General features: G+C 53.6%; 1 protein-coding gene across 1 annotated transcript; it reads left to right on the top strand.

Annotated features, from left to right (window-relative positions):
* The first annotated feature begins 5,972 nt into the window (after window positions 1–5,972).
* On the top strand, window positions 5,973–12,905 carry VDR (vitamin D receptor). The gene is made up of 8 exons (XM_062511094.1): window positions 5,973–6,254; window positions 7,615–7,745; window positions 10,559–10,743; window positions 10,851–10,965; window positions 11,374–11,545; window positions 11,980–12,131; window positions 12,414–12,530; window positions 12,646–12,905. The coding sequence occupies exons 1-8, from the start codon at window positions 6,106–6,108 to the stop codon at window positions 12,903–12,905; spliced, it is 1,281 nt and encodes a 426-aa protein (XP_062367078.1). The 5' UTR covers window positions 5,973–6,105.
* The last annotated feature ends 790 nt before the right edge of the window (window positions 12,906–13,695 follow it).

Below are 13,695 nucleotides of genomic sequence, written 5' to 3'. Positions count from 1 at the left end.
TTCCTGGTTTGGGCCGCGCTGTTCCCGTGCTGGTTCGGGGGTCCCGAGTATGCCGGACCCTCTGGTGCCCCTGTGAGACCCCCGGTCCCCGCCGTGTTCCTCCTCAGCTGGGGGGAGCTCAGGGGCTTCCTCTGCCCGAATTCGGATTCCCCTTCGGGGTGGGGGTGGTCCCTGGTGTTTTAGGGGGGTCGGGGACTGTCCGGTCTCGCCCCTGACCACCTGCAGGCGTTCGCGTTCCCCCGGGAGTTTTTGGGTTCTCCGGGGCGTCCCCACATCCTGGAAAGGCTCCGCTGTCCTTCCCCCCCGAGGCTCCCCCTTTTGGGGGCCTCTGAAACCGGGGAATTTCTGGGGGCCGTGGGGGTATTTATGTGGCTTTAGGGTTCCTGTCATGTGATTTTATTTTTTTTTAAGGGTTTCTGGCTGCTCTCGTGATTAAGCGCCCCATTTAAACCCACGTTCACGGTCCCAGCTGGTGTTTTTTGGGGCGGCTGAGTCCCCCAGCACGGCATTAATCGCCCTCCTTTTTCATTCCACAGTGCTTTCCCGTACTTGGGAGCGATCCCGAGCCGCGCCAGCACCCCGAAAATAAAGGTGCGGGGGATTTTCATGCGCCAGGCATTGGGGGATCCCCTCTTGGGCATCCCGAAAGAGTTTTTGGGGCGGCTGAGCCGCTCTTTCCTCTCCTTTTCAAAGCTGAAGTTTTGAGAAAAGTTGTTTTTTTTTTTTTTCTCGGAAAGAGGTTTTCGGGAGAAGCGACGTTTTTGCGGCGTCTCCTCCTCCCCCGGAGCCGCCCGTGACTCATCTTCCTCCAGCTCGGGGTAGGAGCCGCGGCCGGACACGAAAATCTCGGGAAACTGAGGTGAAACCCAGGCTAGAGGGGGGGAGGAAAATCTGGGGAGACCAAGGGGAGCAAAAAAATCCAGGGAGGTGATGGGGAAAGCAAGGTGTGAGCGGGGCAGAAATTCCGGGAAATCGGGGTTAAACTCAGGGAAGAGGGAGGGGGAAAATCCAGGAAAATTATGGGGAAATCAAGGGGAGCAAGAATCCCAGGACATTCAGATTAAATCGTGGGAACTTGGTCAGCGAGGGGAGAAAAATCCAGGGAAATCAAGATTAAGCTAGAGGGTGAATGGAGAGAAATCCAGGGAAATGGTGAAACCCTGAGGTCTGAGGAGAGCAGAAATCCAGGGAAATATGGGGAAACCAAAGGGAGCAAAAATGCCATAAATAAAGTTAAATAAAGCTTAAAAAGACCCAGGGTTGGGCTGGAACCTGGCAGAGACGAGGTGAAATAAAGGGGGAAAAATGCCAGGGTGAGGTTGGGTTCCCTCTGGAATCCTGGAGCAAGGAAAATCTGGGATGTGATGATGTTGATGATGATGAGGATGATGGGAGATGTCTGCCTCAGATCTCCAGGGTGTGACCAGATCAAGACTGAGATGTCCCAGCAATAACAAAAGTTCCAAAAATCAGATTTTTTCCCAGGTAAAAATGTACCTGGAGACATGACTGGGGATTGTTTCCCTGAATCTTGCTGTGTTTAGGGAGGAATAAATGGACAGTCTGGAGCTTTTTTCCCATTTAATGGCTAATCCTTCTCGAGGGGATAATTTTTAACCTCCTGTGGCCAAGCCAAAGCAGAGCCAGTCTAGCACGAGCTCCCTGAGGGGAAGTTCTGGAATTGCCAGGCATTGGGAGAGGGAGAATCTTGGCTGGAGGTGGGCTGGGATGGAAATAGGAGCCTGAAAAAGAGAGGAGTGGAAACAGTTCTGGCAATTAAAAATTTTAAAAAATGCAGGAAGAGGGTAGGGAAAGTAAGGGGTGAGGGGAACGAAAATATGGGGAAAACAAAGGGAGCAAAAATGCAGGGAAATGAAGATTACACTGAGGTGTGAATGGAACAAAAAGCTGCTGGGGTGGCACTGCCAGGATGTCCCCGGTGCCACCCCCGGCGCTGCCACTTCAGCTCCAGCCTCTGCTGACTCAGCTCCTGCCCGGGCCCATCGCTCTTATCTCTGCCCTTATCAGCTCAACCCTCGCCCTTCCCCGCCACCAATAAATGGAAAAGGGGCGGAAAACAACACCTGGAGTTTTGATCTGGGCATCCAGAGGCATTGCCTCATTCCCAGGAATCCCGGGAGCTGCTCCAGGTTCTCCTGGGCAGGGATTCTCCTTTCCTGAGCGTGCTTCTGCTTCCAGGGGCAAACTGTGTGGGAAGGGGTTTTTTGGGCACGTGAAGCCTTCCTAGTTTTTCTCTGGAGAAGTTTGAGCCCGTTTCTTGGGGCTTTTCCCACCTTCTTCATGCCCCAGGCGTGGCTGCTGCTCCAATTTCCCAATTCCAGGCTGCAACAGCTCCGGCTGCTGCATCATTCCCACTCCTCCTCCTCCTCCTTCCTTGGGCAAGTTGAGGTTCTGGGGAACCAGAATTCCCTTTTCCACCGGGCACACCCCAGGGGTAGGGAGTGGACAGGGATTTGGGGCCTCTAAAGGCTCCTCTTCCAGCTCTAAAGGGACACCTTCTATGAAAATTCCCTTTTCCTCCAGGCACATCCCAGGGATGGGACAGGGATTTGGGCTCTCCCATCCCTGCTACCCCAGAGAGTTCCTAAAAAATCCCTCCCAGCTCTAGAAATCCCCTGCTTTGGAGCCTGACAAGCCCAGCTCTGTTTTTAGACCTGGCCTTGGGCTCACCTGGGTGGCTCTGGGAGGGGACAGCACATCCCGGATTTCCTGGGAATCGCCGCAGCTGGGAATTGCTTGTGAGCCTCTACACCTTCTCATGGCTCTTCCGGGGCTGTTTCCAGCACAAAAAGAGGATTTTATTCCACACTGTAAGGCTGCTGCTGCCCTTTCACCTCTGCTTTGGGAATTTTTCCCAAATAGGGAGAGCCCTTCCCAGCAGTTTTTTGGGAATTTTGTGGTCTTTTCCCATTTCCTCCTGGCGTTCTGGTGCCATTCCTGTGCCTGGGGAAGTCCTGGGCTCCTCAATCCCTTCCTGAGGGGCTGGGACACTCCAACAATTGTGTGGGAAAAGCCTGGATTTGCATCCTGCTGCTGCCCAGGGTGGTCCATGTCACCGTCCCCGAGTAGGGCCCAAAAATTGGGATTTTTGGGGCTCTTTCATTCCTGAGAAATTTTCTTCCCAGCTCCCAGGGGTGGCATTACCAGCCAGGGAACTTGGGGACAAAATGTCTGGGAATGGTTGTGTCTCAAAGCTGGTGGGGAAAAGGGTGAGCTGGAATCTGAACCCAAGGGGGATTTGGGATCCTGGAAGGAGGGGGAGCAGCTCCAGGACAGGGCTTTGCTCGCAGCATAAAAAAAATGTCAATTTGGGGTCTTTTTGTAGCCCAGGAAGAGCTGGGAATAGCAATTCCTGCTCCAGCTGGACTGGGAATGTTGCAGCTTGCCTCGGGAAGAGGAAAGGCAGAACTTCCCCCAATTTCTGATCAACTCCAGCAACAGGAGAATTGCCAGGGAAAGAGCAGGGCAGGGCCAGGCCCTGTCATGTGCTGGGATCAGTTGGAATTTTCCTCCTGGCTTGTCCAGACAGGTGGGAGAAGCCGAGATTTGGGATCAAGCTTGTCCTTGTCACACTTCCCAAAACCTGGTTTGGGGTCTCTGAGCAGCACAGGGGGCTGTGATCCCACCCAAAATTCCTTTTCCAAGGAAAATTTGCAATTTCTTGGGAGGTTTAACAGGGGTTTGTGTCCCTGGAGGCTCTTAGGGACACTGGAGTTTTTTGGGAGGATTTTGGAGCTGCAAATATTCCTGGTTTGGGGATAATATCAGAGATTGCATGACTTAAATCAGGGGTTTTTCCACCTAAAATTGGAAATATCCCACTGAGAGGCTTCAGCTCCAAGGAAATCCAGGATACCCTGAGCTTTCAGCCCTTTTTGCCAAAAGTTTGGCTTTTCCAGGCTCAGATTTTGTCTCCCCACTCCCACACAGGGATGGGCCTTTCACTCCTGTCATGCTGGATATTGGGAGGGAATTTTGGTGGATTTTGGACATCCCACACCAAAAATCCCCCTCAGCCATATCCAAGGGGTTTCTCCTGCTGGGAATGGGTTTGGAAACTGGCCTTTACCCAGCAGGAATGTTGGGAAATGAGTTTGTTCTGGGGCAGGGCCGGAGCCTGGAAGGGATCCCAAAGCCTCGGACCCCAAACCCTTCCTTGGAATCCTGGAAAATCCTGATTTGGGGTCATCAGATCCTGGCCCTGCACTGGGCACAAATACCCCCAATATCCAAGAGCGTTTTCCAAAAGTTCCTTGGGCTCTGGCAGCCCCAGGGCCCTGCCTGTTCCCTGGGAAGGTTTTTCCAGTGCTTGACCCTCTTCCCTCTGGATGAGGAATTGTCCCTAAAATCCACCCTAAACCTTCCCAGGGGTCTGTCCCAGCAACTTCAGATAATCCTTGCTCCAATCCAGGGAATTAAGGTTGAAATTCTCCAAATTCCAGCTCTTTTCCCCAGTCCCTGTTTTCAGGGCATATTTCAGGACCATTTTGCTGGAATTTTGCTGAGATTTTCCTCCCTCTGAGGTAAAAAAATACCCGAGGGAGTCTGGAGATGGAAAAAAGGAAAAAAAATGAAAGTTGAAAATTCCTGCAAATTGCATTTTCCTGGGGTGGTTTTCCCTCCCCAGAGGGTGACAGAGCCAGAACCTGTTTGGGAATATTTCGAAATCCAGGGAGAAGCTCCGGAGGAGTTCTGGAATTTGCCACAAGCAGGGGCAGCTTCTGCCTGTTGGCCTTCCCTGTTTTTTTGGGGGGATATGAGAGGAAAGATTCCTTGGACAGCCTGGAATCAGGGATTGGGGAAATAAAGGAGCAAAGGGAAGGATTTGGGGCAGGAGGAAGAAGTCCAGGAAGGGTTCATGGAGCCTCAGGGAAGATTCTGTGGGGAAAATTCCCATTCCTGTGTTTTTCAGGGTTTTTCCTTGGAAAAAGGAAGAAGATTTTCTGTGGAAGGACCGCAGTGGTGCTGGAGGGATCTTTCTTTGGGAAAAGCTCACCTTTGTTTGTTTTTTCCCATTTAAAAGGAGCAGTGGGATGTGTTTGGAACAGAGGGAATGGCAATCCAAGGGTTTTACCTGGAACATTCCCAATTTTTTATGGGATAGGGAGAAAACTGGGATCTGGGGATCCCAAATTCCTCATCCCAGAGTTCCCTGCTGTGCCAGGGCTGGGAGCTCTGGAGTTGCCAGGCTCGTTTTTCCCAGCCAGAATTCCCAGGGCGTTGGATCTGTCCCTGCTCTTTGCTCTGATTCCGTTGGGAAACTTTCACCCCTTCCCTCTCCTGGTTTTCCTTGGATTTTTATTTATCTGGAATGTCCCACTGGAGCAGCTCCTTTGGGATTTCAGGAATTCTCTGCTTGGGATCAGTGGTCTGGGGACATGATTGTATGGGATCTTCATAAAACATGGGAAGGGATCCCCAGGGATCCTCCAACCCAACCCCAAGGCTCGGCTGGAAAAATCCAAGTGAAAGCAAAATTCTAAAGGAATTAAAGGAATGAAGGTGAAAATCCAGGCTTTGGGTGGGAATGGTGAGAGAGGAAAATGCTGTTCCAGGGAAAGCCCCAAAATCTACGTCTTGACCCAAAATCCCACTCAGGACTCCTTGGAAAATAGCCCCAAAGCAGACGGAATTATTTAATTGGGAATTTAATGGTATTTTTAATGGATTTAAAGGCACTGCTGGAATTTGGGAATAAGCAGGCTTGGGATGGGAAAAAAAAGGCACTTTTTCTCCCTTCTTGAAAGGAAAATCAGTCCAGAGGCACCAGGATTTTTTAAGGAGCCTTGGGGTCGTTTTGCCTCATTAATGAGGCATTAACTGAGCCTCTCCCAATCCCAGAATTTTCCCGGCATTCCAAAATCCCAAAAGTTTGATTTGTGGGATGGTTTTAATGCCCAGAGCAAACAGGAAAAGTTCCTTGCCGAAATCAGGGGGAGTCAAAGGAAAAATCCTGAATTTTAGGGATAATTTTAGGACTAAACACCCGATTATTTTTTTTTTTTTTTTTGCCTCAAATCAGGTGGAATTCAAAGAAAAGCCACGAACTTCCATGACAAATCCCAGTTTCTCCCCCTTCCAGCCATGGATCTGGGTGCTTCCAGCACGTCCCTGGCCGATCCCGCCGGCGATCCCGAGCGGAACGTTTCCAGGATCTGCGGGGTCTGTGGGGACAGAGCCACCGGCTTCCACTTCAACGCCATGACCTGCGAGGGCTGCAAGGGCTTCTTCAGGTGTGCCTGCATCCCTGGGAACGCCCCCATCCCAAAAAAAACCTCGGCAGTCCCAAAGGGGATCCAACGGGATCCTGAAGCGGTTCCCATTGTTTAAGGGGGGGAAATAGTTGGGGTTTTTCTGTGGATTTGGAACCTTGGGATGGTTTTTTCCAGGGTTCTTCATGGATCTGGGAGCCTTGCAGCACTCCTGGAAAAGGGGGGAGTGTGCGAAAACTGCCCTGGGGTCACAAATTGGGATTTTTTCATGAGCCAAAAAGCCCTGAAATCTCCTAAAAAACCTCTGGGATTGGGGGATGAGAAAGGGTAGGGGATCCCCGGATGCAGCTCTTCCCAAAATCTGCTATTTCCAGGGAGTTCTGCTGTCCCTCTTGGGAATTCTGCTCCCATCCCCAAAGCAATTCCCTCATCCCAGGCTGGGAATTAGGCCTGGAATTCTCTATTTTTAGCCTTTGGGATCCCAAATCTGCCTGGGAATGGTTTCCATGGAATTCCAACCCAGCCCAGCTCTGGTGTCACCCTGGGAGCCTCTGGAGCCACCCAAGCAGCAATTTTCATTCCAAACCTGGAATTTTGGGCTGTCGTGAGCCCCGGGAATGTTTATTCCCTGCTCCATGGCCTTGTCGTTTGTACATTCCTGGCCTTTCCCTGGGTTTTTGTGGAAAAAAAAAAAGGAGCTTTTTGTGGAGTATTTTGGCTGTCACCCTTTGTCCTTGGAATTTTTTGGCGCTGACCCTGTATTCCAGGAAGGTTCTGGCTCTGACCCTTTTTCCTGGAAGGTTCTGGCCCTTCTTCCCTGGATTATTTTGGCTCTGACCCTTTGTCCCTTTGCTCCACGTTCCCATTCCGCCCAGGCCGGGCTGTGGTTTTTCTCCAGCTCAGGGTTGTCATTTTCAGGCTCCTTTCTCTGTGTCCTGCAGCGAGAATTCCTCTCCCTGCACACCCAAAATGTGCTCAGGCCAGTTCTGCCAGCAAAGCCGGGCTTAGGGCAGCTCGCTTTCAACCCCAGCTCGGGTTTGTTTTGTTGCTGGTGGGGGGGGGGGGGGGGTTTCTGTGCAATCCTTCCACCCTCCTGGCCTGAAAAACAAATCCCTGTTTGGACCCAAAAACTTTCTTAAACCCAGCAGGCTGGGTTGGGCCTAGAACAGCCTGGTTTGGTGGAAGGGGCTCAAGCTGGGTTTAAGGTCATTCCCCCCCAAACCGTTTTGGGATAAACCTGTGGCTGACCCCCTTGGATGTTTCCCTGCGGGAAATTTTCCTTTTCCAGCGGTACCTGAAGCTCTCAGTGTTTAGAGCTTCAGCCAAAACCAGTGGGAATCCAGCCCCAGGAGGGTTTTCCCCTTTTCCTGCCCTTCTCCAGGAGGAGCATGAAGAGGAAGGCCATGTTCACCTGTCCCTTCAGTGGGGACTGCCACATCACCAAGGACAACCGGCGGCACTGCCAGGCCTGCCGGCTCAAGCGCTGCTTGGACATCGGGATGATGAAGGAATGTGAGTGTCCAGCTGGGAATGGCCCCTGGCAGCGTTCCAGGGGCTCTGTCTGTCCCTGTCCCAGGTCCTGCTGCCAGGGCTGGCACTGGGAACGTCCCAGGGGGATGCAAAGGGCAGGGGAAGTAGTGGGTAATGATTGAGAGCAACTGGTTTAATGATTCCTTCCCATCTGGGAGTTGACTCGTGGATTCTCCTGGTTTGTTTGTGTTTTTTTTGGTTTGTTTTTTGGTTTTTTTGGGTTTTTTTGAGGAAAATCCTCTTTTCCAGCATTTTCCCTGCTCCACGGGGAGAGCTGGATGAGCTTCCTCATGCCTGTGGAGCCAGGTTGAGTTTTCCTCTTCTCCTCTGGGGTTTTTTTGTTTCTGAGTCTTTTTTCCATGTGGGATAAAGCAGGGACTTAAGTCAACAGCAGAGGGAATTAAAGCAGTTTTTAAGCCCAGTCCAAACACCCAAATGTGGCCCAAATGTTTATTTTCTCCGTGTGTATTTAGAGATAAGTGGCTTTTAAAAATAAAACGTGTTTGAGGTGCTGGGGAGGAGCTGGGTGCTCCTGGAGAGCTCCAACCAAACATTTTCTGCTGGGAGACTGTGGCCAGGGTGTCCATGGAGCTAGAAATTCAGGATATGGAAGCAGGGCCCTTGTGTTAAACAGGGAGCAAACAGAGCCTCATGTCACCCTGGGGCCTCCAAAAAAAAAAATCAGAATTTGGAGGTGTTGGTTGGGGGGAATGTTTACATTTTCAATGAGCCTGATAAAAATCCCTGGATTTTATTATTTGGGATTGGAAGGTTGATGAGGCAGGAAAAGGCCACACCCAACACTGGCTGTCCCCAAATTTTGGGAAGCTGTCCTTGTTTTTTTGAGGAGCCCCTAATGATGGAAGTGCTTTAATTTGCGCCAGCAGCCAATTAATTCCCCAGGAAGGACTGGAAAGTTCCTGGGCAGCAGTTCCAGGGGGTTTTCTCCGTGTTTTCATCACAGGAGTTAACGTGTAAACAGCCCTGTTAGCAAATCCTGCCTGGATTAACCAAAACTGGCCCAGAGAGGCTAAAAATAGCTAAAAATGAACTTTGCTGCTGGAAAAAGGAGGGAGGATGGAAGGTCGGGGTTATTTTTAGGTGGCAGAAGGGAATGGGGAAGGTTTCAAGGCCCTGTTTACCTGAATCCCAACACCCTTTGGAAATGTGGGACAGGGAGGAAGAGGAGCAGAGCGGACCCACGTGTGGGGCTATGACCCAGGCAGACCCTTCCCCACTCCAGGAATTTGGGCCTGGGGTCCCTCCCTGGTTCCCAGTCCCAGTTTGGGGCTGGGAGGGGCCGAGGTTTGTCCCCCCTGGAGGATTCTGTGACCCCAAACCCCTGACCTGGGGCTGGGGGGGCTCTGGCAGCGAGGGCACGGCCGAGGTCACCACGTGGCACTGCCAGCCCCGGGCTGGTGGAAATCAGAAATGTTTGTGGTTTTCTGCCTGTCTGGAGACAAACAGGGCTGGCCAGGGGTGCCAGGCAGGGAAAATCCCACACCCCTCACCCCGGGATTTGGGAGTTCTCCTGTTGTCACTCTCCTGTCTCAGCCACTCCTCACTGCTCTCTCCCCTTGGATAATGGGCTGGGAAATCTGGTTTTTTCCCACCTGCTGGGTAGCCAGAAAATGTGGAATTGCCCCCTCCCTGCCTTTTTCCAGCTGCTTGGAGCTGAGGGAGGGGCATCCATCCCTCAGGGATGTTGGGGATCCCTTGGATCCTTCCCTGATAATCCCTAACAATCCTTCTGCATGGATTTTTAACAGTTCCTGCTCTTTGTGCAGAGCCAGTGATAGGTGACCCCGAGCAGGCAGTGCTCAGATCTGATCTGATGCTTTTTGGAGTTAAAAACTGTGATGAGGGGAATGGCAAAATCCTGATTTTCCTCCCCAGGCAACCACAGAGCTGCCAGTGGCAGAGGTGGGAGGCGACCTTCCAGCCCCTCCTGAGGTGTCCCAGGCCCCTCTGTGATTGTGCAAGGCTGGAAAATTGAGAATGGAAAATTGCCCTTGGCCGAAGGAGCAGGGGAGGTCCAGGGTTCCCTGCCTCAAGCTCCTCCCGCCCTTCGCTGACCTCTCGCCCTCTATTCCACCTTGACTCTCCCAGCAGCAGATCCCTGCACCCAGGGGATTCCAAAACAACCCCTTGGGGGTCTCAGTCCCTGGAGAAAGGGCTGAAGAAAGGCAGCTCCTGGTTTTAGGGGCTCTGTCCCTGCAGTGCTCTCGGGAGTTGGGACCCCAGAGGTTTGTGCAGCTCCCTGGTGCTTTTTATCCTTCAGCCCCTCTGGGGCTGCTCAGGGCTCAGAGCTGTTGATTAAAAAAGTGAAGATTTGAGCCCAAATTGCCCCTGGCTGCTTCTTTTCCATAAACAAACAGACCCAGTCTTGCACGGATCCCAACCTTTGGCCGCTGCCGAGCGCTGCCACCCCAATAAAAGCCATAAAGCCCCAACCCTGAGGGCGGGGGACATTTGGCTGTGCCTTGACCTTAAAAATCAGATTAAAACTGCCCTGAAGCAGCGTTGGACGCCCCTGGTGGCAGCTGGGAGCTGAGAGGAGCTGGAGCCAGGTGAACCCAGGGCTTTCAGGATCAGGATTTGAGACCTCTGAGCAAACAGGGAGGGAGCAGAGCAGGCACAGCCTTGGTGCCCCCAAAGCCTCACCTAAAAGCACCAGAGACCTCCTGGGCACAGCAGGGCCAAGGGGTCGTAGGGGGGAAAAGGGATTTTCCAGGGGCTGGGTGTGGCATCCAGGGCTAGTTGCAATCCCTAATTCACCCCTTTTCCTTTCCCAGTCATCCTGACAGACGAGGAGGTGCAGAGGAAGCGGGAGATGATCCTGAAAAGGAAGGAGGAGGAAGCATTGAAGGAAAGCCTCAAACCCAAACTCTCGGAGGAGCAGCAGAAAGTCATCGACGTCCTGCTCGAGGCCCATCGCAAAACCTACGACCCCACCTACGCTGACTTCACCAAATTTCGGGTACCGACCCCAAAAATCTCCTTTGTCCCTTAAGTTCCCCCTGAAAAATCCACAAATCCCTCTGCCAGCCCCATTTCTCAGGGAATTCTCTCTGTTTTCTCCCCCAGCCCCCGGTGAGGAGCAATCCCAGCAGCAGAGGGGCCACAAAATCCTCATCCCTCCTCACCCAGGACCTGTCCTCGGAGGACTCCTCGGATCTTTTCAGCTTCAGCACATTCCCAGGTGTGCCCCAGCTCTTCCTGGCCTCGGATTGGGATTGGGAGCCAGGGAGGGACCCCAGCACTTGCTTTGGGCTGGAGGTGATGCTGCAAACTGCCCCAAATCCCAAATTACAGGGGTGGGGAAGGGTTGTGCCAGAGCCCAAATTAACCCCACTACAAGGGTCGGCGCTGCTCCTCTTCCTCCTCTTCATCCTAGTCCCACATTCCCAGAATGAGATCCCAAACCAGCCCTGGCACTGTGGAAAACCTGGCCTCAAAACCATCCAGGTTCCCTTCTCTCATCACTGCAGAGGTTATAGGGGTAAAAATGCAGCAGCTCCACCCGAATTTGGCATTCCAGAGCCTTTTTTCTCCTCCTGTGGGGGCTCATTGAGATGCAAACCCCCCTCAGAGCATTTCCCTCTGGCAGATTCCATGGAGCCGCCGCCGTTTCCCAACCTGGCACTGCCAGAGGAGCAGGATGAGAGCTCCTCCATGAACCTGGAGTTCTCACAGCTCTCCATGCTTCCACACCTGGCTGACCTGGTCAGCTACAGCATCCAGAAGGTGATCGGCTTTGCCAAGATGATCCCGGGATTCAGGTGAGGCCTTGGATCTCAAATCCAGTGTTTCCCACTCCTGGGAATCCTGTGCTGCCCTTCGTGCCCTTCCTTGTTTCCCCTTCCCAGCCATTCCTTAGCTCTGTTGCCTTCCCAGCTCTATTTTCTGGCTCTCCCCCTCCCTGGGGTTCTCCTCTTTTCCCATTATCCTGGAAAACGCACTCAAATTCCATCAGGGAGACACCCAGAGCTCCTTCAGCACTTCAGAATTTTGTGAGGGGCCTCCGATTCTATTCATTCCAAGATTTGGGGCAAAAACCTGGAAAAAAAAAAAAAACCTGGAAGGGGAATTTCTTGGGAGGGAGCCCCAGCTGAGAGCCTGGTGAGCACCCTGGGGGTGGCAGCTCCTCCTGGGCCTGTCCTGTGTCCCCTCTGTCCCCTGAGCACCTCCAACCAGAGGGCAAATCCTCTTGCAGGGATCTGAGTGCAGAGGACCAGATCGTGCTGCTCAAGTGCAGTGCCATTGAGGTGATCATGCTGCGCTCCAACCAGTCCTTCACCCTCGAGGACATGTCCTGGACCTGTGGCAGCAACGACTTCAAGTACAGGGTCAGCGATGTCACCCAGGGTAAGGGAATCCCAGCCCCAAATCCTGAAATTCCCTGCTTTTCCCCCTGTTGGGCCTTCCCTCCATGCCTGGTTTTGTGCTGAGAAAGGGGGTAGCTCCTGCCCCGAATGTTGGGAGTTTGAGGGGTGACAAGTAGCACCTCCTCAGTCTCTCCAGTGCCACCTCAGTGTCCCCTGTGTTACCCCAATGTGTCTGAAAATGTCCCCTTCCAAAGGGACAAATCCCCTTCCAGAGGAAAAGAACGTTTTCCAGAGTCCCTCTGAGGCTCCCTTCTCTCCTCAGCCGGGCACAGCATGGACCTGCTGGAGCCACTGGTGAAATTCCAGGTGGGGCTGAAGAAGCTGAACCTGCATGAGGAGGAGCATGTGCTGCTCATGGCCATCTGCATCCTGTCCCCAGGTAGGGACAAACTCACTCCAAACCCTAAAACCCCACAGCGGGGAAGGGGAAAACCCCAAATCCTAAAAACCCACAAAAGGCAGAGGGACCGCCCTCAGCGCTGCCCCTTCCCCAGACCGGCCCGGCGTGCGGGAGCCGCTGCGGGTGGAGGCGCTGCAGGAGCGGCTCTCGGAGGTGCTGCAGAGCTACATCCGCGCCCGGCACCCGCCGCCCGGCAGCCGCCTGCTCTACGCCAAGATGATCCAGAAGCTGGCGGACCTGCGCAGCCTGAACGAGGAGCACTCGCGGCAGTACCGCTGTCTGTCCTTCCAGCCCGAGCACAGCATGCAGCTCACGCCGCTCGTGCTCGAGGTGTTCGGCAACGAGATCTCCTGAAGGAGGGAGGAGGGAGAAGCCAGCCCTGGCTGTGCCGGGGAGAGCAGGGCAGTGAGCGCTGCTCGGGTTTTTCCCCTTCCAGAAGCAGCTTCCCCAGGAGCTGGTGCATCCTTCTGTGGCCCGTTTTGGGGCTGGGCTGCCTCGAATCCCTTCTTTTTCTGAACGCTGAGAAGGGGAAGTGCCAGGAGATTAGTTCAGGGTGCTGCTGTGGGGGCCGTGCTCTGCTCCCCCCGAAATCCCACAGCCCCCATGGGCTTGCACACCCCAAATCCCGGCCAGCAGCTGCCATGGGTGATGTCCCCACAGCTCCAGCACCTCCCCTGTGTTGCTGCCACAGGACTGGGATGAGGGGAAATTTTGTCCTCGACCCTCAAAAGGGAGAGCAGGACCAGCTTTGTTTGCGCTCCCTGGGAAGGGGGGAGCGGGGGGGCTCCAGGAGACACCCCCACTTCAGATCTGGACCCTGGTGGAGGATGGGGTGACGACCCCTGGGATGGGACAGGGACCTCTGGGATCCCAAACCCAGCTTTGCTTTCCCCTACTGCCATGTTTTGGAGGTGACTGCAGGCCCTTGTTCCCACCCAGAGCAAACCCTGGGAAGGGGCATTTGGGAACGGGGAGGCTCCAGCCCCCTGGGACGAGCCCTCACAGCCCCCCCAGGCCATGACCAGTGGCTGGAGGGTCTCCAGTGTCCGGACGGGCCCCAGCTCTGACCAATAAACTCCTGCTTGGGGAAATCAACTCAGCGCGTGTGTCCGTCCGTCCATCAGTGGGCGGCCAGAGGGGCTGT

Source organism: Cinclus cinclus, chromosome 30, assembly GCF_963662255.1.
Source record: "Cinclus cinclus chromosome 30, bCinCin1.1, whole genome shotgun sequence".
Lineage (NCBI taxonomy): Eukaryota > Metazoa > Chordata > Aves > Passeriformes > Cinclidae > Cinclus > Cinclus cinclus.
The sequence above is the reverse complement of the archived record's forward strand: the minus strand, read 5'-3'. Positions and strand labels throughout refer to the sequence as shown.

What these genes read in the sequence shown, in the direction of transcription:
- VDR (XM_062511094.1), top strand. Translation starts at nt 6,106, where the DNA reads ATGGATCTGGGTGCTTCCAGCACGTCCCTGGCCGATCCCGCCGGCGAT. An exon ending in AAGATGATCCCGGGATTCAG is followed by an intron (nt 11,546 to 11,979) that starts GTGAGGCCTTGG and finishes ATCCTCTTGCAG; the next exon opens with GGATCTGAGTGCAGAGGACC. An exon ending in GGTCAGCGATGTCACCCAGG is followed by an intron (nt 12,132 to 12,413) that starts GTAAGGGAATCC and finishes TTCTCTCCTCAG; the next exon opens with CCGGGCACAGCATGGACCTG.